Source organism: Falco peregrinus, chromosome 1 (assembly GCF_023634155.1).
Source record: "Falco peregrinus isolate bFalPer1 chromosome 1, bFalPer1.pri, whole genome shotgun sequence".
In the NCBI taxonomy this organism is placed as follows: domain Eukaryota; kingdom Metazoa; phylum Chordata; class Aves; order Falconiformes; family Falconidae; genus Falco; species Falco peregrinus.
In genome coordinates, this window is record NC_073721.1 from 107584201 (window position 1) to 107612143 (window position 27943).

The window sequence follows — 27943 nt, forward strand, 5'->3', positions numbered from 1 at the left end:
TGTTCCTTAGCTTGCTCTTTCATTTCCTTTTATTCAACGTGATCACATTATGTTCCCTCTTCTTATGTGCTTTTCCCTCTTCACAAAGCTCTTTAAACAGCTGCAAAGGGGGAGGGACCACTACGCTCACGAAAACTCCACTTTGCAGAATGCTTCTGCCAGGTCCTACTGTCTGTCTCTTTCCAGGCATGTAATGCCTCCAAGATTCAGGTTTGCATTTCCATCTCTTCCTTGTGCACCCCTGACAACAGAGCCTAGTGCCAGCTGCATTAACGGAAGAGCAGTAATCCTCCTCTCCCCGTTACTGCCATGAGGAATACGTACACCCTCTTTCTCTTTGTAGTGGGCTCCTTCTATCTGAACGGTAAGTGATCTTTTCTTTCAGATACAGCTTGCAGGACAGCAATAGCTTTTGGGGCTAGGAGGCAGGACTGTGATAGAAGCTCTCGGGCGATTTGTAACCATCGCCTCAGCAGGCTGCAGACTTTCAGAGGATGCATGAAATTGATAATTTCACTGTTGTTTCTGGCTCGTTTGGTATCAGCAAATCCACTAGGATGGATATGGGCAGACAGTAAGTTGGACGTAAAATGGCAGAACAGTAGGAGATGACAATGATAATCACTAAACAATACCCCTTTAGATGCTCCCAGGATCATCTGTGATGGGAAATGCAGGTATTGTGCTGAGAGTGAAAAAACAACAACAAAAAAATGAACCATGATGTGAATCATAAATAAGACAGATCTCATCCCTCTATAATTATTGGATCAAGTTTATTTATTTTGTTTGATTAGTATGTGAATAGTTTTAACTAAATTGAAATATGTAATTATATGCTAAAAAAGCAGAAAGGTACATTAAGAACATTTTCTTTCGTCCACCACAATTTCTTGCATGTGTTTTATACCAACACGCACAGCCCGGCAGCAGCACAGAATAGTGTATTTACCGTGGGAGCTTCTTCCCACAGGGAGACTCCACAGAAGTGTTCAGAGTGGAACTGGCTGAAATTGAACCGAGACAAAAATCACATCTTTCCCACAATTACGTACTCACCCCACAGCTGTTCTGTTTCTTTCATCACTGAAAGGCAACTTTAGAAAACATCTGCTTTGTAACAAACGAAGAGTGAGGGCCTACTTTAGATTCCTAGATTACACACTCTTAAACCCATTAGTGTTTCCTTTTTATTTGCATTAATTACAGTGTAGAAATTAAAACTGTCTTTAAAATACTGTAAATTCACCACTACTTCCATTGGAACAATAAGTGCTCCAAATTATCATGCATTGCTCTAAGAGGTTACATAAATTTTTTTACTCAAGAGTATGCTAAGAAGTAACAACATCATGAAGTAATTTCAGAGAAGATAATGGGATTGTCTTATTGCTGCTTCTCACTTGCTTTTTACTAACTACAGATGGGAATTTGTATGTCACCACTGTCCACGTAAGTTATTTGTGAGAGAGCAAAGAATAAAAATGACAACATATGCTACAATATATTATTTCTATAACAAATGCTATTATTCATTAAAATAACTGAAGTCAGGGAAACAGAGGAAACATGCCTTATGTCAAATTTTGCAATGCAGACAGCAGTAACAGCGTGCTTGCCTATATTTGTCAACATTGCTCCTTATTCTGTTCTGTGGAAATCACTCCAACCTATTTGTCATTACACTGAAAACAAACAACATAACACAGGATGACTAGTTATTTCATTTCATGTATTTAAATAAGACCATGTAAAAGGGAAAGTCTGCACAGGGGAGCAAACGAAGTTTGTGGTTTTGTTTCTCCCGCTGTGAAACTGGAAGCATCTGGATACAATTTTATTTTTTTTTTAATGGTTATACTCCTGCAGAGAAAGCAAACTTATTGCAGAATGTGCATGGCAAGTCATGTGGCAATTTGCTCTCCTTGTCGTGGAGCAGATGTGTAGCATGTTCAGTGAAGCTAAAACAATTTCTCTGGCTCAGGATCCACCCCAATGTGTTTTCTCTATTACTGCTTTCAGTACACAAAAATACTCCACCCCCAAATTTGGACTGCTTCATCATTCTTGTTAAAATAATTTGTCTAGAAGCATCAGTCTATGCTCTGCAACATTCCTGGTGGTTAGTGCTATTTGGAAAAAAAAAAACAGTTTACAAGGGGAACTGTGCACTTCTGTTTCTTCCAACTTGGAGAGGAGAAAGGCGTTTCAAATGCATGGCTGCTGACATCATCAAATGCACGTAAGGATGAACTTGAATGCCTGGCAATTTTGTTCTCATTAGGTGCCACCTGGTTAATATATAGATTTGTAACGGAAAATAGATTACAAACATTTTACAAGAATCACTCAGTTTTGTGCCTTATTGACAGAGGTAGTGGGTTTAGCAGCCTCTAAGGCAATGCACTGCTGACATCTACTGGTGCTCGAGACAGGCACCTGGGGGAGGAGGGAGCAGCCCCTTCCGTCTTTATTTCTCATTATTAAGTTACTTAAAGGTTGGAATTTTATAAAGGGGTGGCGATTTTATAAAGAATTATTCATTACAGGAACCCCTTCCCTAAGAACAGATAATAATTTCTTAAAGGGAGCAATTATTTAAAAATAATTTTTGATAATTAAGTCGTGGTTTGTCATTCACCTGCATAAAGTTTATTGACAGAGTCGGTCCCTCGACATCCGAGCTGCTCTCGGCAGGCACGCAGGGCCCACCATACATTTGGGGTTGCAGACCAGACAAATACGATTGCTAAAACCAGATTTAAGAGAACAGGATTATTACAAACTCAAAATTATCTTTCTGCAAATATTCTGTGGTTTCTGCTTCTTACTCCCTGTTTAGCAAATACTCCATATGCCTTTCTCTGGATCTCACGGATACACTGTAACATTAAAAAAAACCAGAAGAAATTAATGTACCACAAATTGCATGGCCAGTGGGTTTTACTGTGTGGAACTGCTCTCGGGAATAATGAAGCAAGTATGCTGTAGGGACACTGTCCTCATTTCTGCAATATCTAGGGTAAAGTGCCCTTTCCTATGGAAGAACCATTCTATCGATTGGGTTACAATCTGTTTTCGTTAACACCTGTGTCCATCACTTTCAGCTGTATAACACAACACAGAATTACTTGACATACAGCAGAATCTCTCCAGGTCAATTCTGTTAGCAGGATGTTACCAGGACCTCAGGCATCATTATTATTATGCGGCCAACAGTGGTTTGAAAAGCCCATGAGAATGGCTTTACAATGGCCATGCAAGAACATGGGAACAGATGCAGTCACCTTTGGGGCTGTGCCGTAAGCCGTTCTGCTCCATGGAGGATGTTCAGGCTTGTTCGATAGCATCCTGCTGATACTATACTTTGCAGTCACTGAGCTCCAGCTTTGGCTATCTAACATTTGCCGTATTTGTGCTAGTTCATAAATTGGGTTTTGTTTCCACATGCAATAAGGCTTATATACTGCACCAGGTTTTTAAATAAAATAATTCTAAACCAGAAACATCACCAGCTACCAAAGAGCACCCAATCATTAAAGAGCCCCTGTGACTCCTGCAGCTCAGCCCTGGGTTTTCCCTGCACAGATCAGTCTTTCAGTTTGTACTTGTGCCTGCAACCACTCTCCTATGACACTAAAGCGAGAAGTCCCAGCCAGGCTCCCTGCATTTGGACCGTTGAAACATTCTCCCTCTGTTATTAAGAGGGTGCTTTGCTCCCAGTTTCTGTTTCAGAACGTACTCTCAAAAGTATCTAATAATCTGAGCTTCATATTTTACTGTGAAAAACCCCAAGGGGTTCTGACTGATCTGCTTTGATCTATGCTCTGTGAAAGCCAGTCATCTTCAGCAGAACAGATATCGGTGCAAGCACCATACCCTTCTGTTCACACAAGCCTACAGTCTTTAGAAAGTCAAAACCCCTCATTATTTCATTAAAATAATCTGATGCACAGAAATTCTGTGATCCCTCCATCATGTGACTTGGTCTCCCTTCCATAATCCTGTTACGTGATGTTTTACAGGAAGCACTGCAGCAGATGCTGAGGAAAAGCTAATGAACCACCTACTGAGTCCTGACAGGTACAATAAGTTAATTCGACCAGCTGTCAACTCATCCCAGTTGGTATCTATAGAACTGCAGGTTTCCCTGGCACAGCTCATCAGTGTGGTAAGTTCAAATTAGGCTGCGCCTTTTAATTCATTACTACCCACACAGCATTCTAAGTCATATTGGTATTACTATATCCCTGTTATTTTGTAGTTTACATAATACTGCTTAGTAGGCAGGGCACATACATGCAATTTACTGGTTTTATACTTCAGAATGCAGCTACAACAGGGAGATCAATCTATGCCTAAGCAATAAAGGACAGCAGCCAGATCTTCATCCAATAAAATTGCGTTGATCAAAAAATTTAAAATCGTCCCACTGATTCCAGCACAGCTACAGTAAGTTACACCAGGTCAGGATCTACCCTTGACACGCACACAGTGCTAAACCATCTCCTGCTGTTTGCATCAAAGAAACGTGGCTGAATGGCCTGAAAACAAGCAACAAAGCCAGCTCAAAATTTCACAGTATATCAGGCACATCAGCAAAGACTACAAAAATATTGTAAAGAAAAGGACACATTAGTTCCAGCTGGAATAGTTTAATGTGGTTAAAACAATCCTCATGTAAACAACTCCTCATCTTCAATAAAAATTAACTCCAGTGGGTCTGACAGCCATTCCCACTCACAAGGTTAGCACACGTGTAACAGTCCTTCCAAGGTACAAACACACACCTCAGTGCCAAGGGAGGTTTAGCGTTCACTGCAGTGGGAACAAGACCCAGCTTCTTACTGGGAATAATTTCCTGAATCAGGGCTTTCAAGTCTGCTGCTCTCTCCCTGGATGAAAGAGGAGTTACAGGTAACTGCCCCCCAGCCAGAGCGTGGGTGGCTGCGACTGACTGCTGCAGACTTGAGGAGACCTATGTAACTTGTGCTCTGGAACTCAAGAGGAAAAGCGAGAGAGACTGATGTAACGGAAGGGAACAACAAAGAGATGAGCCTCCATACATGTGCAGGCTGATGGATTGATGGATACAGGTTATACTGTCACATATGGCAGATGTCTCTGGGACAAGCGGTGGGCTCCCTCTCTCCAGGACCATTCCACCTGGACACAGACATGCCTCCTCACACAACGCACCGCTACTACCAGCACAACGTCCTCCTGGGCTGCAGATTCTGGGCATAAAAAGTGAGGTGGTTTTGCTCTGACAGGCCCCGGCAATCAACAACCTCCACAGAGTAGATGAACAGGCAAGGATAGAGAACGGCACAGCTCAGTCTCCATCCCTCCGTGTCCTCACTCTGCCAGCAGAAAGCAAAACCAGGCATTCCACAGGCTCAAACAATCTCAAACACCTTCAGGATCAGAGAATTAATTTGGTTTCCTGCAGAATTCCTCCTGACTCTGAGCTCCTACCTTGTTGCCTCCAGTGGAGCCCCTGCCCCACGCTCTGCTGCAGAGACCCCTGCACCGCTGCCCAGCACAGCAGCTCCGTGAGGCAGAGCCTGCCAGCTGCCAGCCACCGCAGCCTTACACAAACCGCACACAACTTCATCTGGCCCTTCCTGGTGCTCAGATGTGTCTTCTGTTTCAAATCAAATCCACAGGGCGGGGAGGGGAATACCAGCTCAGCAGGGTGATGGTCATCGCTCCCAAATAGCCACACTCACTCCTGTCACAACAATACCGCTCGCGGCCCTGCACTTGTGGTGTTATTGTTCATCACCATGTGCACAGACTGGCCATCTTACCAGCCGGTAAATCAGACTGTCCCAAAACAAACTAGAGGAAATCATGCTGTGCAGTTGGAAATACTCTCCAAAGCCCACAGAATAAATTTTACTACTGCAATGAAGTGAAACATTTTAGAGGACAACTTTTCTCTCTTTTTCCCTGCAGAACGAACGGGAGCAGTTCATGACTACAAACGTCTGGCTGAACCAGGTAACCAAACCCATGCATGCCTTGCAACCCACCACCGTGACAGCCTTCATCCAGCGCGGTGACTGTTCTGTCACTGCTGGTCTGGACACTTCCATCACTACTGTCCAATTCTTCTCGTAGGAGTGGACTGATTATCGTTTGGCTTGGAAGCCCTCTGACTATGAAGGCATAAATATGCTGAGGATACCTGCAAAACACATCTGGTTGCCAGACATTGTACTTTACAATAAGTAAGTAAAACTTCTGTAGTTTAAGCAGACGGTCAACAAAATTTTAACCTTGTATCAAGAAACAAGTATCAGAACCAATGAAGTAGGTCTGATAAAATTCTAAACCTGAATTTTACAACTTTTAGCTATTGTATCTGGCTGGGGAACTGGCCTCCGTGATAACTGTAGTAAAGCAGGGCTTTGGTTAACGAAATTCCAGCAGACCTGGACCATGTCTGCAGCGTGAGCCGTTACACCACCAGAGGATCCATGACAAGGCTCACAATTAAAACACAGATCTATATCAAATTAGACTGTATGAAAAGCATGAACTGTAAGTACAAGCATAGCCCTACACTGGCCATGTTTGCAAGATGACAAGACGTTTGGAATTCTATCAGACACCTTAGGTTCTGAGCTACCTTTTTGTGTCCTACCTCCCCCCACCTCCCTTCCACCACAGACCCCAGGGCATAAATCTGTTACAAAGTTCACATGTATCGGAACTCCATGGATTAATACTTATTTACAAAAACAAATCATGTTCTATTTTCATAAAGCATTAAAAAATCAATTTAAGAATATGTAATAAATCTGTCAACATTTGACCCTGTTGCGTTACAGTACTGAGAAACATAAAAGCTTGGTGCTAGACCAAAATTCATAATCGTTCTTTCAAACAAGTAACTGCCAACTTTATTTTGCTTTAAGTGTCTATCAAAGCTTTGAAGTGGATGGCATCAAGTCTTTGAGAAAAAAAAATAATCCAAATTTAAATATAGTTTCATGATACTTTGAAAACCAATGAATTCATGAACACGTGATGCTTTATGAACATATACAGATGGGAAACCTAGGAAGTTTATATATAACTGAGTTAAGTCCCTGGAATCCTACTACTGGAAATCAGATTTGAGAAATACTTAAAACTACTGCATTAGTCACAAAATAATTCAGCCAGTGGATTAGGATGTACTCTCTCTGGTCAAATCTTGTCCTGGTAAATTTTGCCCCTGCCCTCAGCTTCTTTCTGTCCTTACTTCCCAAATGATACCATCTCATGGATTGTTAGAATGGAAAGAAACAGTTTTAAAAGGCTTCTTACATGTAGGGGAGCAAGCTTTTTGCCCCACCATATTGGATTTTTACATTAGTCCAAAGCTTCAAATCAAAATTGTAGATAAAGGACAACCCCCTGTAACTTTCTGCTGCTGGAGCACTGTTTCATAGGCATCAGTCAGTTCCAGAAGGTGCTAAGGAAAACACAAAGAGCATCCTCACACCCAGAAGCTTTGTCCATATGTAGCGGGCACACAGGACTGCAGAGGGCACGGAGCACCAGCAGCCCAGCTTCTGCCCCACCACTGAGCCAGGGGCAGCCAGCTGAAGAACCTACATATTCTCAGCCCGGGAGTCTACATACATTGTACGGCATAGAGTCCAGATATACATTGTATGGCATAATGGTATACCTAACTCAGGGAAGTACAGAAACGCGAGAAAGGATATACAATTTCTTCACTAAAAAATAGCAATTTTGTTGGCAATGAACGAATGGCCCTTGTACGCTGCAGCCGCTTGGTTCCACAGCTGCTTGCTGCACTGCCTCCATGAATTAGCTACGAGGGGCCGAGCGCTGCGCCAGGCACCAGTGCTGGCACCAGGAGCCCCTTCCAGAGCCAAGTGCAGCTGCTGGGGAGAACAGCTACACATGCGTCAAGCCTTGGGTACGTGTAGCACTTCCCTACTTACAAAAAAAAATAATACCAACCCTAGCACTGAAACAGCTCTGTTTCCCATGATGTCTCGTCAACAAACAAGTGATTCCTTAGATTTTTAGTAACGCTTAAGGAGCACATTTCTACGCAGGTAACAGGGTCCCACCTAACCACAGTCGGCTGAACTTCACTCATTTACACTTGCAGTGCGTTTGGTCTTACATTTCTGCAGATAACATACTGTCTTTAGGTTATGTGCATTCCTTTACATACAGACTTGTTCATCAAAAGGAGGCATGTGGGATGTACCTAATCCAGACTCTCTGCAGTCTAACAAAGTGGCTAACCCAGTCTTTAACAGAAGTGACTGATCAACATAGGAACAAACCTTTGAGTATCCTTATCTGTCAAGCACGACAGTCACTAGTAGTTGTTCCTTCCGGCTGTCACACCTCCCTTTGGTAGTCTGACTGGCCAAGTTTATAAGGTGTTGCACAGCACACCTGAGAAGATGCAGTGAACACACTTAGAAACACTAAATTCAGTATTTATCAGCAATAGACCACTTTTCTATAGGTTAAACAGCCCTAAGTTGTTCACCCAGAAACAATGGACAGAAGACAGTGACAACTGACGGATGATGATCTTCTCCCTGAATGACAGGGCCCATCACCACACCAAAGACTCTCCTGGTGGAAGTTTGGCAGCTAGAGGAGACAGAAAGCCAAGATCATTTGTGGGCACTAAGAACATTGTGGCTTGTCTGTTCTGGTTTTGCAATAAGTAAATATTAACTGGACTGACACAATAGAATATAAACCATATAATTACATTTCCTCTGCCTACACTATCCCTGCATTTATAACTAACAGTGCTCATCCTTATTTCCTCATCCAAGTCATTTAGGAGTGTCGCTGTGTGCTCTTAGCAGTGGCTGTGGTCCAGATCAAAGACACTTCCCTTTTCATGTGGGATGATCTCATTTTTCCTCAGCCTTCAGAGATGTAGTAAGCCTTAATTACTTTAACAAACATTTACAAAATGCTTTGAGTTCTTTGGATGAAACAGATATGCATGTTTATTATTTAATACTAATTTTAAAATTTTCTTTTAAGTGTTGGACCAAATATCAATTCTCTGATTGGGAGCAATGCATACATTAATCTCCCTATCAAGCTATAAACTCCCCGCAACACAGATTTCAAAATCAAAATACTACTAAACTTTGATCCTAGAAACAACTGAGGCCCACAAGACCAAGAATGTCAAAGCTCTTCTGTTTTAAGCCATGTTTTTCCTCTTAGTGCTTTATTATCTTCTCTCCTTTCTCTTTCCCCCCGTTTCACTAGTGCGGATGGCACATACGAAGTTTCGCTATACACAAATGCAATTGTAAAGAATAACGGAAGCATTCGCTGGTTGCCACCAGCCATTTACAAGAGTGCCTGCAAGATTGAAGTTAAGCATTTCCCATTTGATCAACAAAACTGCACGTTAAAGTTCCGGTCTTGGACATATGATCATACAGAAATTGATATGGTGCTTAAAACTTCCATGGCAAGCATGGATGACTTTACGCCAAGTGGAGAGTGGGACATTGTGGCACTCCCAGGAAGAAGGACTGTAAATCCTTTGGACCCCAATTATGTTGATGTGACATACGACTTCATTATTAAGAGGAAACCTCTTTTTTATACTATCAATCTTATCATTCCCTGTGTGCTAATTACATCCTTGGCCATCCTGGTGTTCTACTTACCTTCAGACTGTGGTGAAAAAATGACCTTATGCATATCTGTATTGCTTGCCTTGACTGTGTTCTTGCTGCTGATCTCCAAAATTGTCCCTCCAACATCTCTAGATGTTCCACTGATTGGGAAGTATCTCATGTTTACGATGGTACTGGTGACCTTCTCAATAGTTACCAGCGTCTGTGTACTCAATGTCCACCACAGATCTCCAAGTACTCACACTATGCCTCCTTGGGTCAAGCTGGTTTTCCTTGAAAGACTCCCAGCCTACCTGTTCATGAAGCGTCCAGAAAATAATTCTCCACGGCAAAAGCCGTGCAACTGCAAAAAGACAAAAGCAGAGCATCCTTGTATGGAGCCAGCCGACTTCTACAAGAACTCTACCTATTTTTTGAATACAGCCTCTGCCAAAAAATATGATACGAAAATCACTGAGACTCTTGACAATGTCAGCAGTCATCGAGATTTTAGGTTAAGAACAGGCACAAAATTTTCTCCTGAAGTCCAAGAAGCAATTGATGGAGTCAGTTTTATAGCAGAGCACATGAAAAGTGATGACAACGACCAGAGTGTAAGTAAAAATGAGAAATCATCCCAGTCTTTCCAAACTTCATCTCCCAATCCTCCTCTGCTCTTCACGCTGTTCTTCAGAAAGCCTGTTTGAACTTCCCAGCTATCTGAAGTTTTTAGAGAGGTTCTGGCTACAGCTTATAAGAGGAAGTAATTTTTGCCGTTAAAAGAACTTAATGAATAGAAATTTAATAAACACCGATATTCTCCTGGAAAGTAACGTGCCTATTTCTACAAAGGGAGAATGCTGATTGCCCACTAAATCATAAAATACCCTTGAAAAACCTGTGTTGTCACATTCAAGTAGTATTTAGCGGGGCGGGGGGGGGGGGGGGGCGCAATAGTTCTCAGTTCCAGGTCAGAAAAAGAATATTTTTCTCCACTGTGTGTGACTCAACCCATGGCGAGGCCGTGCTAACACGGACAACCTACCTGTACCTCAAGCGTTCATTTACCTAACAGGGCATAGAAGGAGGATTTAGGAAAATTGGTAAAATGCCTTTGCAAACACCCTCTCCAGGCTATATATCCATCCATACATGGCAAACACAATGGGTAGGATCGAAATCCTAATGCCAGCAGAGCTGACACTTTTTCATTTTAGTTAAATCAGCCTCGTTACTGGCTATGGGAAGTACTTTATCCAGGTCACATTCAAGCAGTGCTGCTGCTGCCCTTTTCTCTTGCCCTGCTCACAGCTAGCATACTAAGGCTGATATAAATAAACTGTGAATAATGCTCAGAAAAACTCAGATGGTTCAGAGTTTTGTTAAGATGGTTAGGAAAAATCATCCTCATACCTACCAGTGTCCTCTTTCTGACCCAGATCCCAGTCAGGCTCCAGGTTTTCTATTTCTTTTGTGCTCTCCCTCCTTCAGCCGAACAGATTAAATAACGTCTGATTTCTGATCTTGCAGATGTCCCTCGAGGAGCATGCTGCTGAGTAGTTTATGTTTTATACTAACTGAAATTACTGTCAATATAAATAAAGAAGATCAGCTATTAACATTAGACATGAGATATTAAACATTGAGACTGCCTGAACAGAAGCAGACTTCATAGAGCAGAAAAAGAATTTCTAATAAGTCAGAAATTCTTGCAAGAATGTGTTGTACACTAAAGGAGCTACAAAGCTTCCACTTGATATTAAGTACAATTTTCAAAAGTATTTTATACATTAAAAATTAACTGAATGCTTTTCACTCAGAGCCCTCTGATGTTACATATCACTTTCTAGATTCCTAATTTTAATCTCTGCTCTCTTCCTTCATTATCATGGTCTGATAAGAACTGTTCATGTGCATTTCCTATAGTCTGACTTCAGAAGCACACAATTCCCATTATCAGCAGTGGAAATTAAAAAGTGTGCACTGAAGGAAAAATACGTACTGTTCTAATATAAGACATGAGGTAACTGACAAGCATAGTAAAGTCATTGAGGTAAGGATGTCCTGTGTGGAACTAGAATCAATGAGAAAGCAAAAAATAATCATTCCTGAGATGCAAACAAAGTTTGATATAGTTCCCCTTTACAATAACAGCCGGATAGTCACTTCAGTCTGAGAACAGAATCTCAGGCCATGACTTTCACAGACAACACGTGCAAGGCAAAAATGAACTTTAATAAAAGCAACAGTATTAATATGCATTAAAACCCTTGATTAAGTTGACTGCTGATAAGAAAAGAACTCTGAAGCTAACCTTGTTTAACAGCAGTGAACACCACCTATTTCTGCCCACTGAAATTAACAGCATCTGCAAACTAAAATTAAAGAAAAAAATCCTTAATTGGATTATACTGTGCATCCTGCTGGACTGGCTTCTGCCAGGTAGCCAAGCTCAGTACCTGATGCATCAAAGATGGCTGAAAAATATTTGCAGTATTTTTCTCCACTGCCCAGAATGGTTGTAGGAGAAAAATCCCTTCCCAAGTCTAATGTCAGTTTATCCCCTGAACCTTGAGATTTGTTTCCTTTCATTTCCATAAACAAAAGTTCAGCATTAGCAAGAGGAAGAGCAGAAGAACAAGACAAATTGCTAATATCTTTAATTGGCTTTTTCTTCCAGGTCATTGAAGATTGGAAGTATGTTGCCATGGTAGTGGACAGGCTGTTTCTCTGGATATTCGTCCTGGTTTGTGTCCTGGGGACTGTTGGTTTATTTCTGCAGCCACTTTTCCAAAACCACACTGCTGCCGTGAACCCTTAGTTGTCATTTAAAATTGTCAATACCTACATAGATGTTGCGTCTCATTCTGCTCTAAGTTCCCCTCTGCTAAATCCAACAGAGATGCCAACCGAGTTGCTCTTACATCAGATTTAGAGTGGGGGAATGGAAAGTAGAACTTGACTTATTGTGATAGGGGGAAAAAAATCCAGATCAAACAGAAAACTATTATTTTTTCTGAGTTCAGGACTTCTGGTGATATCTTGGCCCTTTTTTTCTTCAATTATTTGAGGTCTGAACAGTTCAGAGAAAGGTTTTTACCATACAGTATGCCATCCTGGCACACACGGATTATTATTTTAAAAAGTATTTTACATACATTGGCTCAGAAAGGACATTTTCTTTCCTTAGAATACTGCAATCTCCCTATTACAAAGAAGGTATTGTTCTGACATTTACTTCCTTCAAATGCATCAAAACTATTTGTGTCAGATTTATAAAGAACTTTACAGGTGGAATCACTGTTTTGCTGTTTGAGTATGATATTTAAAACTGAACTGAGAAACTGAGACATAGTGCTGAAGTAACCACTAACGGGTTTCTCACCTTGCCATGTCTGATAAGCTGCTTGATCAGCAGAGGCCAAATTAAAATATTATAAACAAACATGTATATACTCTGTTCAGTGATGAGATATAAATAAAATGTAAAATTTTCCTTTATATAGGCTTAGTCCTGAAATGTTCCTGCAACTTTGACGGCTCATGTAGTTGGGCTCATGTAGGTGTTCGTGAATCTAAGGCTAAGAGCACAGGAAAGCATCTAGAGAAGGCAACTGCGGAAGGCAGCTGGAATGAGAAGACACCCGAGAGCAAAGACCTGCATGTTTTGCTGGGGAGATTTTAATGTGGATTTAAGTATAATCCTCAGCAAACCAGCTAGGCAAGCGCATAACACACGTAGTCTTAACAGCCTTTGGCAAAAGAAAGTTCCAGGCCCCAGACTCCTGTCACAGGACGGCCCCACCACGCTGTGCTCCAGGTACCTTGTAACCTGCAGAAGGAGAAGCGGGCTGTGTTCCTGGCGTTTTTCCAGCTAAACCAATCTCAGATTTTCCTTGGGGTGCTGTCAGGACACAGAACAGTTTTACCACTGTCGATAGGTACAACTGATGACGAGCGATCACACTGTGTAAATCCAGTGCTGCTAGTGAAGGGGATTTGAGGCTCCTCTGTCCCAGGGGAGGACGAGCTAACACCTAAACCTGTGTCCTCCAACAAGCCACAGGCAAAGACAGCTCTGGCTCTACCTGCCCTCATCAAACCTGAGCTACACTACCTAGATCACCATTCCCAGGCAGCTACAGACGACTACGTAGATTTAGACATGCCGAAACAGCTACACCAGCCCCTTTCCAATCGTACAGAACAACTCCAGGACCTTTGCTGACTCCTGTGCTCACTGCCCCCGTGCCCAGGCGCTGAGCTCCCCAGCACTGCTGCCACACACCCACCCTGAGCGCCCAAAGGGCTCTGCGGGGTCCTGAGTACTGCAGCACGGCCTGGTGCTGGCGCCTGCGGCAGATACAACAAAAAAGCATCCGAAGTGGAGCGGGTGAGGCTATGTGAGCAGCAGCAGTATCTCCTTTAAGTCACACGCCAGAAGAAAGAATGGTTTTAACAGTTATCCTCCCCTCCGTTCCCCTTCCTCTACGCACTGTAACGGTGTCCATCACTGAGGACAGGCGAGAAGGTGAGGGATGACTGTAGGACAGGCCTATTAATGCAGGTGTGCCCATGACCACAGCAGCTCCTCTCCCAGCGGGCAGCAATGCTCTGGTCATCTCTCCAAACATCAACCGTTCTGGACATTTCCTATGGTGACTGGTGGGTGGCACAAAGTTTAAAAGGGTCAAACCTGCTTTCCCCACCTCAAATGCCATCTTCTCTTCCTCAGACCTAGAGAGCAGAGCTATTTCTCTGTGGGCAACGAAACAACAGCTGTGAGAGGGGACGGGGCACAGGTAGCCCCCTGGGAGCTGTGTTAAGATCAGATCTTAGTCAACTCAGGTGATGATGAGGAGACTATTTTCCCACCTTTGTCTGCGGTATTGATGTGCCCTCTCTAAAAAGTCAACACTGCTGGTCTTCGTGGTTTGCTGCGCGGAAACCCAGCAGGAACAGTCCCAGATAAACTCACCCGGACACGGGCGGTGCACATGTGTGGTGGTGGCACTTGTACATGTTCTGACAGGAGACGGGACTGGTCAGGGTTTAAGAGTTTTGTAATAGAGGGAATGGGGAGGGAGCCAGCAGAGGCTTTCCCTCGCTAGTAGGGAAGCAAAGCACGCTGCCGTTGAAAAACAGCTTTAGTGAAAAATGCATTTTGAATGACCGCTTTTCTTCTTTTTTTAATGAAAAGCATTACTGTAAAAACCCTGACAAGTGGAAATGTTGTAGTTTAGTTTGTTTGATGAACTGTGACCGTATCATATTCACCGGGGGCAGGGGGGGTAGGGGCTCTGCCCCGGGGGCGTGGTGAGGGGGGGAGAGGGGCTCATCCTCGGGGGGGGGGGGGATGGGGCGCACCCCCGGGGGCGGGGGGAGGCGGGGGCACCCAGCCAAGGCCACCCGGCAGCCGCGGCCCCCGCAGCCCCCCCCGCCTGCTGCCGACCCCGCGCGGGGCAGGGCCCCCCCCCCCCCGCTCCCGTCACCCAGCACCAGCAGCGCTCTCGGCTCTGTCCTGCGCTCACCCTCCTGCCAACCGGCCCCCCGCCCCCTCCTCACCCCCCCCGGGTGCAGCTGAAACGGGCCCCAGCGCCCCCGCTGCCCGGGCTGAAGCCGTACCGCCCGGCGCTGCAGCCTCCGCCGAACCCCCGGCACGGACCGCGGCTCCCAGAGGGTCGGCAGCTCCGGCAGCAGCGACCACCGAGCACGGGCGGCCGGAGCCCTCGGCCTTGACAGACCCAGAAGCTTCCCGAAGGCACCCGCCGGCCCCAGGGAGAGCCCGCGGAGCTGGAGCCCCTCACCACCAGGGTGGGCTCGGGGCTTCCCATGGCTGTGGCCACCTCATTCCTTTCTTAATCACAAGTGAAACAATATACTCCTGCCTAGCTGTGTTCTTGGAAACCACTGCTGCGTTTTTTTAAAAAAGTTTCCAGAAATAATTAAATCCATGGAATAGTTCAGAATGGAAAATTTCACACCAAGTCCTAAAATTTTGAAAAATCTGACCTCCTAGAACTGTGCTTTCAAAATGGGAAATGCTATTTTCGCCTAACCCTCAGCAGCTCCACCTACGTAATACATAGAACTGTTCCCAGTTTAACTCGTCAAAGATCTGTAGGGTTTTCCGCTTTGATTTTTTGGCAAAATTTCGAAAATAGATTTCTGGAGAAAAGGAAACACTAAAAATGTCATCTTGCAGGCTGATACGAATATGATAAGGTCACAGTTCATCAAACAAAATACACTTCAACATTTCCACTTGTCAGGGTTTTTACAGTAATGCTTTGCATTAAAAAAAGAAGAAAAGCGGTCATTCAAAATGCATTTTTCACTAAAGCTGTTTTTCAACGGCAGCGTGCTTTGCTTCCCTACTAGCGAGGGAAAGCCTCTGCTGGCTCCCTCCCCGTTCCCTCTATTACAAAACTCTTAAACCCTGACCAGTCCCGTCTCCTGTCAGAACATGTACAAGTGCCGCCACCACACATGTGCACCGCCCGTGTCCGGGTGAGTTTATCTGGGACTGTTCCTGCTGGGTTTCCGCGCAGCAAACCACGAAGACCAGCAGTGTTGACTTTTTAGAGAGGGCGCATCAATACCGCAGACAAAGGTGGGAAAATAGTCTCCTCATCATCACCTGAGTTGACTAAGATCTGATCTTAACAAATCTTAACAAAAGAAAAACACCCCTAAAATTGGCATGTTAAAAAGCAAAGGCTATGTAGTTTGTTACTGCAGATCTCCTTGGGTAGATCAGTTTCCCCCATCCATACAAAATCTTCTTCTATGTCGTTCTGCAATGCAGTCATGGTGACGTGTTCTTATCATATCACTCTCCCTAGCCATAAAAATAATCCTACCACAAACCTGAGCTGATTTCACCAGGAGCTCTAGCATGTGTTGTTAGTAAAATTTCAGTAACTAGGCAAATTAAGCTAAAATACCTGTACCTCTTGATGCAGCGGCTCTTTGCAGCCTCTGTAGATTAGATGTTTCTAAATTATTCAGGCTTCAGCATGGACTTTTGGGGATCATGGGTTATGAGCTGATCTTTGAAGCTTTAGCTCATTTCTAGTTGGGACTAAAAAGAAACAAACAAAAATCTCATTTATAATGCTGCTTATACGTGGAAACCAAGACAGCAAGAAAGGGAAAACGTCTAGTCTCAATGGCCTGGAAAGGCAAAAAAAAAAAAGTATCCACAAAGGGTTAAAAACTAAAAGACCAAGCGGCTGAGTTCTCTGGAAAAAATAAATAAAATCAAATGGACAGTAAAGCCCATTTCCTCCAAGCTAACAGAATTACCGAAATTATCATAAGAGCATGTGTCTGGGGATGGAGTGAGTGATGGTCTGAGAGGCAGAGCAAACAGGATAAACAAGCTCTTCGCCCAGAGCAGCTGAGCTGAACCCAGCCTGGGGTTTTTTCTCCCAGTGCTGCCTCTTATTACCGTGCCAAGTGGGGTCACGGCTTATCCCTCCCTAGCAGGGAGCGAGGCACCTCTCAGGTGCAGCTTCCTGTCCCACAGGGCTTCTCTCTCGTCATTTCTAAAGCCAAGGGGGGAATCCCACGTTTTTGTCCTTCCTCCTCCTCCCCCCTCCGCACAGACTGCCCAGATGTGTGCAACCACCACCACATGGTGAGCCCTGCAGCACCCGGGCGTTCAAGCAGGCGGCACAAAGGGCCACAGAAGTTCACAAGGAAGCTGACGGGCACCTGGGGAACGAGCCACTTTGCAAATCATGGTTTCACAACTGAACTCCAAACACAACTCCCTGTTCTCTCCCACCTCCTTGCCCCTGAACAATAAGGTTTTGCGGGATCAGCCTGGGATCCTATGCTCTTAACCCCCTTCCCAAATTTCACCTTCCCAGTCCATGGAAGTAGGACCAGTCCAAAGACAGTTATTCTCAACAGTTTGGTCAAGTTCGATCTCCAACACAACCCCCTGGCTCTTGCCAGGTTGCAGCTGCCACGTGTATCACTCTGGGCTTAGATCCTGTCAACAGTTGCACGTGCCTTTGATTACTCCTGGGAATAGCACATCCTTTTTATACAGTCAAGCACCTAGCACACGTGCTTGCAAGATGAGACACAGGCAGGAATAAAAACCTCAACATTAACAGCATAATTGGAAATTCAGGTCCCATGATCTCAGTTCACTGCTAAATCAGGCATCCCTAATGCCAATATCCATTTCAGCATAATTCAATTATAAGATTTTTATTAATTAAACTTCTGCTAGTAGGTTGGCATGAGCGTCTGATAGAGAAGGATCCTGAATAGCAGTTGACTAGAAAAATCTCCAGTGTTGTCAGATTACCGGGTTCGCTTATGCACCAGTGTAAGGACTCCTGCCTATAATCCTTGCCAGAAGATTGCTCTTTGCCTACAACAACATCTGTTTTCTCTGCAATTTATCTGCTCTTTGCAGTGCTCTGACAGCCTGGGTAGCTGGGAAGGGGGCAGCACAGCAAACCTGATGGGCGCTCACTGCGCAGAACGGTGCTCAGGGTCCTCTGCTCCCAGGCATTTCGCACGTCGGAGGAGTGGAGCTTCTGTACTTCCCATCCTCGTACAATCCTGGCAGCCAAGCTCATCTCCAGCAGCCTCTGCGGACAGGCAGTAACTCGTAACGCCATGGAGAGCACGCACACTCTCTTTCTAACTGCTGCTGTTTGCTTTCTCTGTCAAGGTGAGTGATCCTTCATTTGTTTATTCTTTGTTGGTGAAGGGGGGTGGGGGGTCGAAAAGGTAATGGCTTTGGCACAAATTATTTTTCAGAAGTGCTGAAGCTCACTCCAAACTAATGGAAAAATCATACAGAATCCTAGTACAGCTCTTTTTGTTACATAGCTCGTTGTTGGTTTGGGTTTTTTTGGGTTTTGTTTTGTTTTTTTTTAATTTCTCCTTGTAAAGTAGGTAACTAGTCCTGATTCAATGTGCCAAACAGGAAACCCAAAGCCATTTTAAAATTGAGAAAGCCCCTTACATGTAAAGGTGTGGTTTTACATATTGTAGAAAAGACCACAAGAAGTGACAATATTAAACAGCTTATTTAACTTATTTAAAGTCCTGCAAACAGTGTACCTTCTCTCTGCAGGTGTGCAAAACACCAAAACACTTAAATAATAAAAAAAATTAATGCACTTCTCTGGATAAAGTGGATGCTACTGTATCAATTAGAGTGCTGGTGACATATAAAAAGGCTTGCAATTTGGGTTTGACTATAATAAGAGATTCATTAAGATCTAGCTTTAAAATTATTTACCTAAAAGATCTGGGAGTATTTATTCCAGGAAATCTTGATCTGATACAAGATATCAATAAATAATAAGGGCGAGGCTAGCAGTTAAGAAGTGTAAAAGAAATGTATTCATTTTTTAGTTAGCAAGTTGGCTTGAATGATTTCACTAACCTGAAAATAAGATTTCCCTCCAAGCAAACAAGGGGATGGGGCGGGGTGGGGAAGTGACCAAAAACCCCCCAAACCAACCAACTTTTGGCTGAACGCAATTTCACAGGAGGGGGACCCTTTGTCTTAGGGAGCTCTTACAAAGATCAGAAAGTAACACCTGCTTTGTAAAACACTACAGATCAGTCACCTGCAGATGCTTCTGCCTCCCACCTCTCTCAGCTGGACAACAACTGTCTGGCAAAAAACCAAGCACGTCCTGGCAAATGTCTGTAGGTTTGTATTTATTTCAAAGGAACTGTAGAGTATGTTCAACAGACTTCAGGTCTGTGCCTTTGCCAGAGTCGCATAGTGTCATCCGTAAGTGACAAAACAGGTCTTTTTTTTCTGTCTTTCAGTTGGAGTGCTTGAGGATGCAGAGTCCAGAAGAGAGTTTAAGAGAGTCCCCTAAAATTAAAAGGCTTTTAAAGAGCCCAGCTGTCAGGACGGTTATTGCCTAGCTAGCTCCGAGAGCAGAAAGGCAGCGGGAAATACGGCTCCCACGCCTCACCCCAACAGCTGAAAGACCTTGTTTCAGAATTTCAGTTTGCAGCTTTTCAGTTGGCCACAGGGCACCTCAAACATCAATTCTCAGTGGCTAAACTGGCAACAGGAATGTATTAGAAGAAAAAATCACTTTGAATAACAAATGGGTAATTAGCACATTCCTTTCAATGGGCTGAGAAATCTTTTAATATAATAAGTTAATCATTTTTTTAATCCTATTTAAAGTATTTTAACAGGCAGGCTGTTATCATCACTATAATCACAATATCGTGACTCAGGCTGGAAAGCACAGTTCTCATTTCCTGGGAATCCTATCGCAAACACATAGCAAAGAGATCCTGGGAATCCTATCGCAAACACCCAGCAGCCTACAGGCACCCTGGCCAGCCGGGTTCTGCTTCCCCTTCCCCTGCTCCGCGCCCCTGCCGCTTCGGCAGGCCTGGGCACCGGGCCCGCGGTGGGAAAGCAGTTTTCCACCTCCAGTTCCCCAGGAACTCCCCAAAACTCTTTTCCGAGCCCATTTTCAGAGATGTGTGTGCGAAAAGCTCTGTCACAGCATCGCCCTTCTTCTCCCAGCCTGAGCAAACGCCGGGCACGGCACACTGCTACTGCTGCTGCCACTGCTACCCGCTGCGCCAGGGCGCTCCCCGGGCATCGCGGGGATGCTGAGCCGCTGACAGCCCGGGGACACGGCGTGGCCAGCACACCGCCCCCCCTGCCCCCCCCCGGCCCAGCGCACCGCCCCCCTGCTCCCCCTGCCCAGCGCACCGCCCCAGCTCACTGCTCCCCTGCCCCCCCCCTGCCCAGCGCACCGCCCCAGCTCACTGCTCCCCTGCCCCCCCGGCCCAGCGCACCGCCCCAGCGCACTGCCCCCCTGCCCCCCCTGCCCAGCGCACCGCCCCAGCTCACTGCTCCCCTGGCCCCCCTGCCCAGCGCACCGCCCCAGCTCACTGCTCCCCCTGCCCCCCCTGCCCAGCGCACCGCCCCAGCTCACTGGTCCCCTGGCACCCCTGCCCAGCGCACCGCCCCAGCTCACTGCTCCCCTGCCCCCCCCCGGCCCAGCGCACCGCCCCAGCGCACTGCCCCCCCTGCCCCCCCGGCCCAGCGCACCGCCCCAGCTCACTGCTCCCCTGCCCCCCCCGGCCCAGCGCACCGCCCCAGCTCACTGCTCCCCTGCCCCCCCTGCCCAGCGCACCGCCCCAGCTCACTGCCCCCCTGCCCCCCCTGCCCAGCGCACCGCCCCAGCTCACTGCTCCCCTGGCCCCCCTGCCCAGCGCACCGCCCCAGCTCACTGGTCCCCTGGCACCCCTGCCCAGCGCACCGCCCCAGCTCACTGCTCCCCTGCCCCCCCCGGCCCAGCGCACCGCCCCAGCTCACTGCTCCCCTGCCCCCCCCTGCCCAGCGCACCGCCCCAGCTCACTGCTCCCCTGGCCCCCCTGCCCAGCGCACCGCCCCAGCTCACTGCCCCCCCCGGCCCAGCGCCCCCCGGCCCAGCCCCGCGCGGTGCCGCTGCCCCGGGACGGCGCCTGCCCCCGCCCGCTCACCCGCCGCTCTCCGCAGGCTGCGGCGGCTCCGAGGCCGAGCACCGGCTGTACGCGGCCCTCTTCGAGAGCTACAACCAGTTCGTCCGTCCCGTCAAGAACGTCTCGGACCCCGTCATCATCCAGTTCGAGGTGTCCATGTCGCAGCTGGTGAAGGTGGTGAGTACCGGCTCCGCGGGGCGCCCGTGACCGCGCGCCGGCGCCCCTCACCCCCCCCCCCCCCCCCTCTCTTTTCCAGGACGAAGTCAACCAGATAATGGAAACCAACTTGTGGCTGAAGCACGTAAGTAGCGTTCACCGACAGACGCCCCCTCACCGGCACCCGCTCACCGAGACCCCCTCACCGACAGACACCCGCTCACCTCCTCCGCTGCGCGGGAGGCGCTCGGGGCGAGCGGGGATACCCAACCCTCAAGGGCCGCGCCAGGGCGGGGAGAGCGCGGTGCCCCCCGCCGAGGGCCCGCAGACGGCGGGGGGCACCGGGCCGGCCGGGCGCCCTCGGCGGGGGGCAGGGGAGCCCCCCCCCTCCCCCGGGACCCCAGCAGCGGCGTCCCCTCCCCGCCGCTCTCCAGCCGGTGCGTAGCGGCGACGGCCTCCCCGGCGCGCTGCTGCCCCCCAGCGGCGGCCGCGCAGCGCTGAGTGGCGACGCCCGCCAGGCTGCCCCGGCAGCCGCCCCCGCGCGGGCACCGCCGCCGCCCCCCCCCCCCCCCCGCAGCACGGGCACCGTCGCCCGCGGCCCTGCACGGGGCTGGGGTGCTGAGCACTGAGGCGGGCCGGGCAAGGGCAGCAGCCGTGGCACCCCCCGTTACCCGCCGCCGCTGCTAAGGGCCCTGGTGCGCTGCGGGCTCCCGGCGGCGCGCGGGGGGCACCTCAGAGCGCGCTCAGCACCCCTCGGTGCTGTTCAGCGAAAGGGAGAACAAACGACAAACGCTGACTTCACTTAAACGGGGCTTTATGGGTTAAAAATGCAACTACTCACCCTTGTGGTCAGCTTAATAACCAGCTCAGTTCCTGCTGTCGGCTTTATAGTCAACAGTGTTAAACTGGGGCTTGAGCAGCCCTGAGCGAAGCCTGTTACTTACTGAGCAACGACACCTGCACCCTTCCTAACCCAGCGCCTTTGCTCAACACTCACACCTGGCACCACAGCCTCCCATGAATTTGTTTTCACCACCTCACAGATACCTGGTATTCTCAGACCAAAGTCATTACTACAGGCCTACACTCTCTTTCACCTTGTTTCAGCTCCTGAGTGGACGTTGCTGGGACATGGAATTGCATGTGTCAGTCATACCTAGATCAACAGGCCCACCCCTACCTCCATGTGAATACACACCAGACATAATGTGTTTGCTAAAGAAACACCTAATCGCTGTAGTATCCAAAATAAAACAACCCTAGAAGTGATACGACAGCATGTGGTTTGAGTCTAGTCCATTGAATTTCCATTTCTTCACAAACTTAATATACACTTATTTCTTCCATAATCAGATCTGGAATGATTACAAGCTTCGGTGGAATCCAGCAGACTACGGCGGTGCTGAATTCATCCGAGTACCATCTGGCCAGATCTGGAAACCAGATATTGTTTTATATAACAAGTAAGACTCTTGCATGTTTATCTTCTTAATTCGGGAAGAAAGGGAGTGATGTTATGAAGTAGAAAAAAAAAAAATCAGCCTCAGGTGCACCGAGTTAAGTGGAAAAGCTTGCTTTTCAACACGCCTGTGTCCCACATCGCCGTGTTGCTGCACCCACCTCCATGCTACACCAGCATCCCTGGGCAGGAGCCAGCTCCTAACCTGGAGCGGCAAGTGAGCAGGCCAAAGTGAACTTTGCTTTTCCCCTTCACAAGCCCCCACTTTTACTATTATTTTTATCACTGTCTACAAGGGAGGTGGCAAGAAGTTCACTTAGAGTGGAGAGTTCTTGTCTGGGAGTCAGACCATTAACTGAAAAAACCCTGCCAATTCTAACTTTTTAAGTTGAACTAACAATCTGACATCTTTACGATAACAGCATTGACATATAGAAGCCACAGGTAAAGTTCACTTTGGATGTCAGTTTCTGAGACTGTGAGGCGCCAAACCGTAACTAAATGCATCCCTTATCTATGGAGGGAGGCAGCTCTCAGAGAAAATGAACTTTCCTACACAGAACCAAAACTTAGGTCTGTGGAACAACAGCCACGACGTTCCTTTTCTAAGGGTGGCCTCAAAACTTTATAGTAACTTTTTAGTTTTACTTTGTTACGGAAACAAGTTAAATTGTCACGTGGATCTTATGTGATCTGTGTGATCACAATAGCGGTCCAGGACTTAAAACACACCTCACCTTACGCAAAGATACACTCCAACCCTAATCCCTCTTTCCATAGTTACTACCTGCACTGTCCACAGAAGAGGTAGAAATACCAGTGCTGCAGGTATCCTCTTATCGGCCCTTGGGTTCTGATGGGCTGGATCTAGAACAGAATAGAATAAAATAAATAGTTCAGTGGGAAGGGACCTACAATAATCGTCCAGTTGGACTGCCATCTGCAGTGTCCTGTTGCAGTTTTGACTGTTGATTGCACTGAGCCACGCTATTAGAAGGGAGACTATTTCCTTTCAAATTCCCGATGGTAAATTTATACAGCTCTTTATTTCAGTTTAACTATGGAAATTTATGACAGCTGCTAACTCAGTCCCACACATGAAATTCAGCTCCATGTCAACATGCAATTGCTGACTTTCCCAAAACAGATAAGTTGATGTATAGATCTGAATGTGTAAAACTACCCGTAGTAGTTGCATTCTAATTTTTGTTATTTTTATTTGATTTACAGTGCAGTTGGGGATTTCCAGGTTGATGACAAGACAAAGGCCCTGTTAAAATACACGGGTGACGTGACCTGGATACCTCCGGCTATATTTAAAAGCTCATGTAAAATAGATGTAACCTACTTCCCATTTGACTATCAGAACTGCACCATGAAGTTTGGTTCCTGGTCTTACGATAAAGCCAAAATTGACTTAGTTTTAATTGGCTCTACAATGAACCTGAAAGATTACTGGGAGAGTGGAGAATGGGCTATTATTAAAGCTCCTGGGTATAAACATGACATTAAATACAACTGCTGCGAAGAAATTTATCCAGACATCACGTATTCTCTTTACATTAGGCGTTTACCTTTATTTTACACTATTAATATGATTATTCCATGTCTACTGATTTCTTTTCTGACTGTATTAGTTTTCTATTTGCCTTCAGACTGTGGTGAGAAGGTGACACTCTGCATATCGGTCCTTCTATCTTTAACAGTGTTCCTTCTTGTTATCACAGAAACCATACCTTCTACTTCCCTGGTAATTCCACTTATTGGGGAATACCTCCTTTTCACCATGATATTTGTAACTCTATCTATTGTTATTACAGTATTTGTACTTAACGTGCACTACAGAACACCCAAGACACATACAATGCCTGCGTGGGTGAGAACCATTTTCTTGAACTTGCTTCCCAGGATCATGTTTATGACAAGGCCTGCCAGTGATGAGGAGAATAATCAGAAGCCAAAACCATTTTTCACTTCTGAGTTTTCAAACTTAAATTGCTTCAACAGTTCTGAAACCAAATGCTGCAAAGATGGCTTTGTATGTCAAGATATGGCATGCAGCTGTTGTCACTATCAACGAGTGAAGTTCTCCGATTTCAGTGGCAATCTCACAAGAAGTTCAAGCTCTGAGTCTGTAGATCCTCTGTATTCATTTTCAGTTCTGTCACCAGAAATGAGAGATGCTATTGAAAGTGTAAAGTACATTGCAGAAAATATGAAAATGCAGAATGAAGCCAAAGAGGTAAGAACATATTTTACTATTACTCAAACTGCAGACACCATTTGTCATTAGTGTGTTTGTTTTGTTAGAAAAAGAAATTTCATCCCACTCCACGCCCCACCCAAAAAGAAAAAAAAAAAAACAACACAGACCATTATTTTTATACAAGTAAATTACCCAAGCTGTATCACAAATATGTGCAATTCTGAATGTAGATAATTTTGGAGAGGAGCTCTATAGCACAATATTCTCTTTATTGACAACACATATACCGAGTGAAGCATGTTAAGGTAACCATTACTAGGAAAATATACCGGAGCATCCATCCTACAAGGATCTTCCAAGTTATAATCCTAGTAGTGGAATGTGCTGACTCTGGCATTTAGAAAGTTACACTCTCCCTTCCACAACTTACCGTCAATAACAAATAAGAATAAATGTCCTTCACAGTGATGATGTTGCTTATTCTGCTGCTGCTGCAAAGTGCTGTAGCTAAATGAGACAACAGCTGCAAGACTGGGACCATCATCTTTCATCAAACTGCATCTTAATGCAATAAAAAAAATAAAGTTTTCTTTTTATCATGGTCCTCAAAAGAGCAGTAGTCACACCACCACAATCGTCACTGAACTTAAATCCTCTGCAGTATGGCACTTAAAGTTAAAATGAAGTTATTTTGTTTATGCTGAAATCAGAACTTTATTTATTATTAGTTGGTATAGAAAATACAGGGTTGTTCTGGATTTAAGGCTGCCTTAATGAATAAGTTCTAAGCTAAAAAGCACAAAATTTCAAAACCAACAAATGCATTATTTATCGGCCTTTGTAAAGAAAAATGAAGTAAAAATTCAAATTGTAATCTCAAGAGTAACTAAAATGATCACCTAATGTTACTATTAATATATAATGTATATACTACTTCAGCATCACAATTGTTATAATGCCCACTGTAAAAAAGGAAAAAGTTAGAAAAATCTGTTTTTTGGAAACTTGGTTCCCTCTCTACACGGAGGGCAAGGAGGTGAATTTTATACCACGCATGAGAACAATCAAATTTCAGTACTACACAAGAAATGTACCAAATAATTATATACCAATTAACTTTCGTTCATCTTTTTACATACTGCCTAAAGAGCAGTAGGAGCAGACTGTTTCAGTAAAGTTTTCTGGACAAACCTGATCTGACCTAAGAACATAAAACATAAAGCTAAGAACACTGTCTCTTTTGGCATATGGAAGCAGAGTGGTATCTTGTGAAGTTCAGTGTCTTGGTGAACAACTTTTGTTTTTAGTAGTAGCTTTTGGGTTTGCCACAAATAGCATATTTAAATAAAGCTTCTTCAAGATTAATTCATTTGTCAATGAAAACAGATATAGAAGTTGTGCACGTATGAAAGACATCTACACATGAGAAAAAACCCAAACTGTGCTTCCTATATAAAATGGTACTAATTGCCAATGCAAGTTATTCAGCTAATAAACATGCCTACTTGCTATTCGATTTATTTTTCAGATTCAAGATGACTGGAAATATGTTGCCATGGTAATCGATCGTATTTTTCTATGGGTTTTCATCCTGGTATGTATTCTAGGAACAGCAGGATTGTTTTTACAACCTTTGATGGCTGGAGATGAAATGTAAAGATGAAATACTATGTTGTGAAATCAAATAAAACTTCTGCCAACCAACTCTGCACCCCCACCCCAGTACCTCATGTCTCTTCTATGTGTAGTAGAATAAGGGTCTCTTGGCCTCAACTTTGCTTGACTGAGAAGGCTTTGTTAAAAATGGGGGGTGTGCATGAAATTTTAACCTTTACGACAGCTAATTTCAAAGTAATATAAGCTATGCTTGACAGCTACTTTTTGCAGTAACTGGACAAGATGTGGGTAGTACGTTGAACTTCACAGGAATAGTTTAAGAAGGTGTTGATAAAGGAACTGAAAGTTACACGAATATTTAGAAAGTCAAGACAGGTTGAATGCTATGGGCTACTAGATTTGTTTCCACGAGTCTGGTGCCAAGTCTCTTTAGACCATGACAGGGTGTTCTGGGGTAAGTTCGTACTGAGTTGAATGAATGCCCTCGTGAGGACGAAATGGTTTAGGAAGCATATATACTGAATTGGGACAATGTAGACATTGCCACCTGGTGTATAAAGTGACTCAAACAGTGGAAGGAAAGGACCAGGCAGGTTTATTACAAGAGGAAAACAAACAGGTAAATAACAGATGATGGTAATAAAACAGCCATAATGTAAACCCCATGCATCTCCCTATTTCAGTGTATGAGAAAACGGTCAGAAAAAACAAGCTATTCAAAAGTAATGATGTTTAAAACTGTGTACAAGTAAAACACACACTAAGATCCAGCCTGCAGGTTATGCAAAGGATCAAAACACTTTGATAGGACAGGTTGTATACAGAAACATCCTGCTATAGTTTGTGGTTTATGACAAGGGAAGGCATGTAGATACAAAATAGTTCTAGCAAGTATGCTAAAAATTGCTGCTTCTTAGACATACTTCTTTTTTCCCCCGATCAGTAACTGCAGATAATTTAAGAGCATGAATAAAGAATGCAAAAAAACACTGTAGTGAGAAAATATTTTGTAACTATTCTCTCTGTACCAAACTAGAAACTTTTTGGAAATACAGCATATCAAGTGATGTAACATTTATGAAAATAAAGAGAATCAAGCTGTTGAAAGTCATGCTTTTTTTTTTTTTTTCATTTATTTTGACTGAGTGACAAAAACCCATGTAAGGTAGCATTAGCTACAGTTCAACACATTCAGAAACAAGTTACATAAGTAAAGGTCCATGCTTCTGAGTCTATTAAAAATATTTTGTTTCAGACACATTTGGTAAGCTGAAAACCCCAAGGATTCTTCTATCAGTTACCTGTATTTATCAAGATCAGATTGTAGAAGTGACTAAAAGAAATTCATGCATTTGCAAAAATTGTGAGTTACTAGTA

General features: G+C 45.0%; 2 protein-coding genes and 1 long non-coding RNA gene across 4 annotated transcripts; 2 read left to right on the forward strand and 1 right to left on the reverse strand.

Annotated features, from left to right (window-relative positions):
• Nucleotides 1–113: 113 nt before the first annotated feature.
• CHRNB4 (cholinergic receptor nicotinic beta 4 subunit) lies at nucleotides 114–14788 on the forward strand. The gene is made up of 6 exons (XM_005240739.3): nucleotides 114–364; nucleotides 4026–4171; nucleotides 5962–6006; nucleotides 6127–6236; nucleotides 9283–10255; nucleotides 12322–14788. The coding sequence occupies exons 1-6, from the start codon at nucleotides 310–312 to the stop codon at nucleotides 12460–12462; spliced, it is 1470 nt and encodes a 489-aa protein (XP_005240796.1). The 5' UTR covers nucleotides 114–309; the 3' UTR covers nucleotides 12463–14788.
• LOC114013045 (uncharacterized) lies at nucleotides 10698–18231 on the reverse strand. The gene is made up of 3 exons (XR_003555887.2): nucleotides 18124–18231; nucleotides 16595–16725; nucleotides 10698–11227 (listed from the first exon to the last, which is right to left on the reverse strand). It is a non-coding gene; the product is annotated as an uncharacterized LOC114013045 (long non-coding RNA).
• Nucleotides 17799–27912, forward strand: CHRNA3 (cholinergic receptor nicotinic alpha 3 subunit). Of its 2 annotated transcripts, XM_055791109.1 has the most exons (6): nucleotides 17799–18339; nucleotides 21166–21305; nucleotides 21385–21429; nucleotides 22638–22747; nucleotides 23974–24985; nucleotides 26478–27912. In XM_055791109.1, the coding sequence occupies exons 1-6, from the start codon at nucleotides 18285–18287 to the stop codon at nucleotides 26604–26606; spliced, it is 1491 nt and encodes a 496-aa protein (XP_055647084.1). In that variant the 5' UTR covers nucleotides 17799–18284; the 3' UTR covers nucleotides 26607–27912. The 2 variants fall into 2 exon arrangements, with proteins under 2 accessions (XP_055647084.1, XP_055647092.1); XM_055791117.1 differs by lacking the exon at nucleotides 21385–21429.
• The last annotated feature ends 31 nt before the right edge of the window (nucleotides 27913–27943 follow it).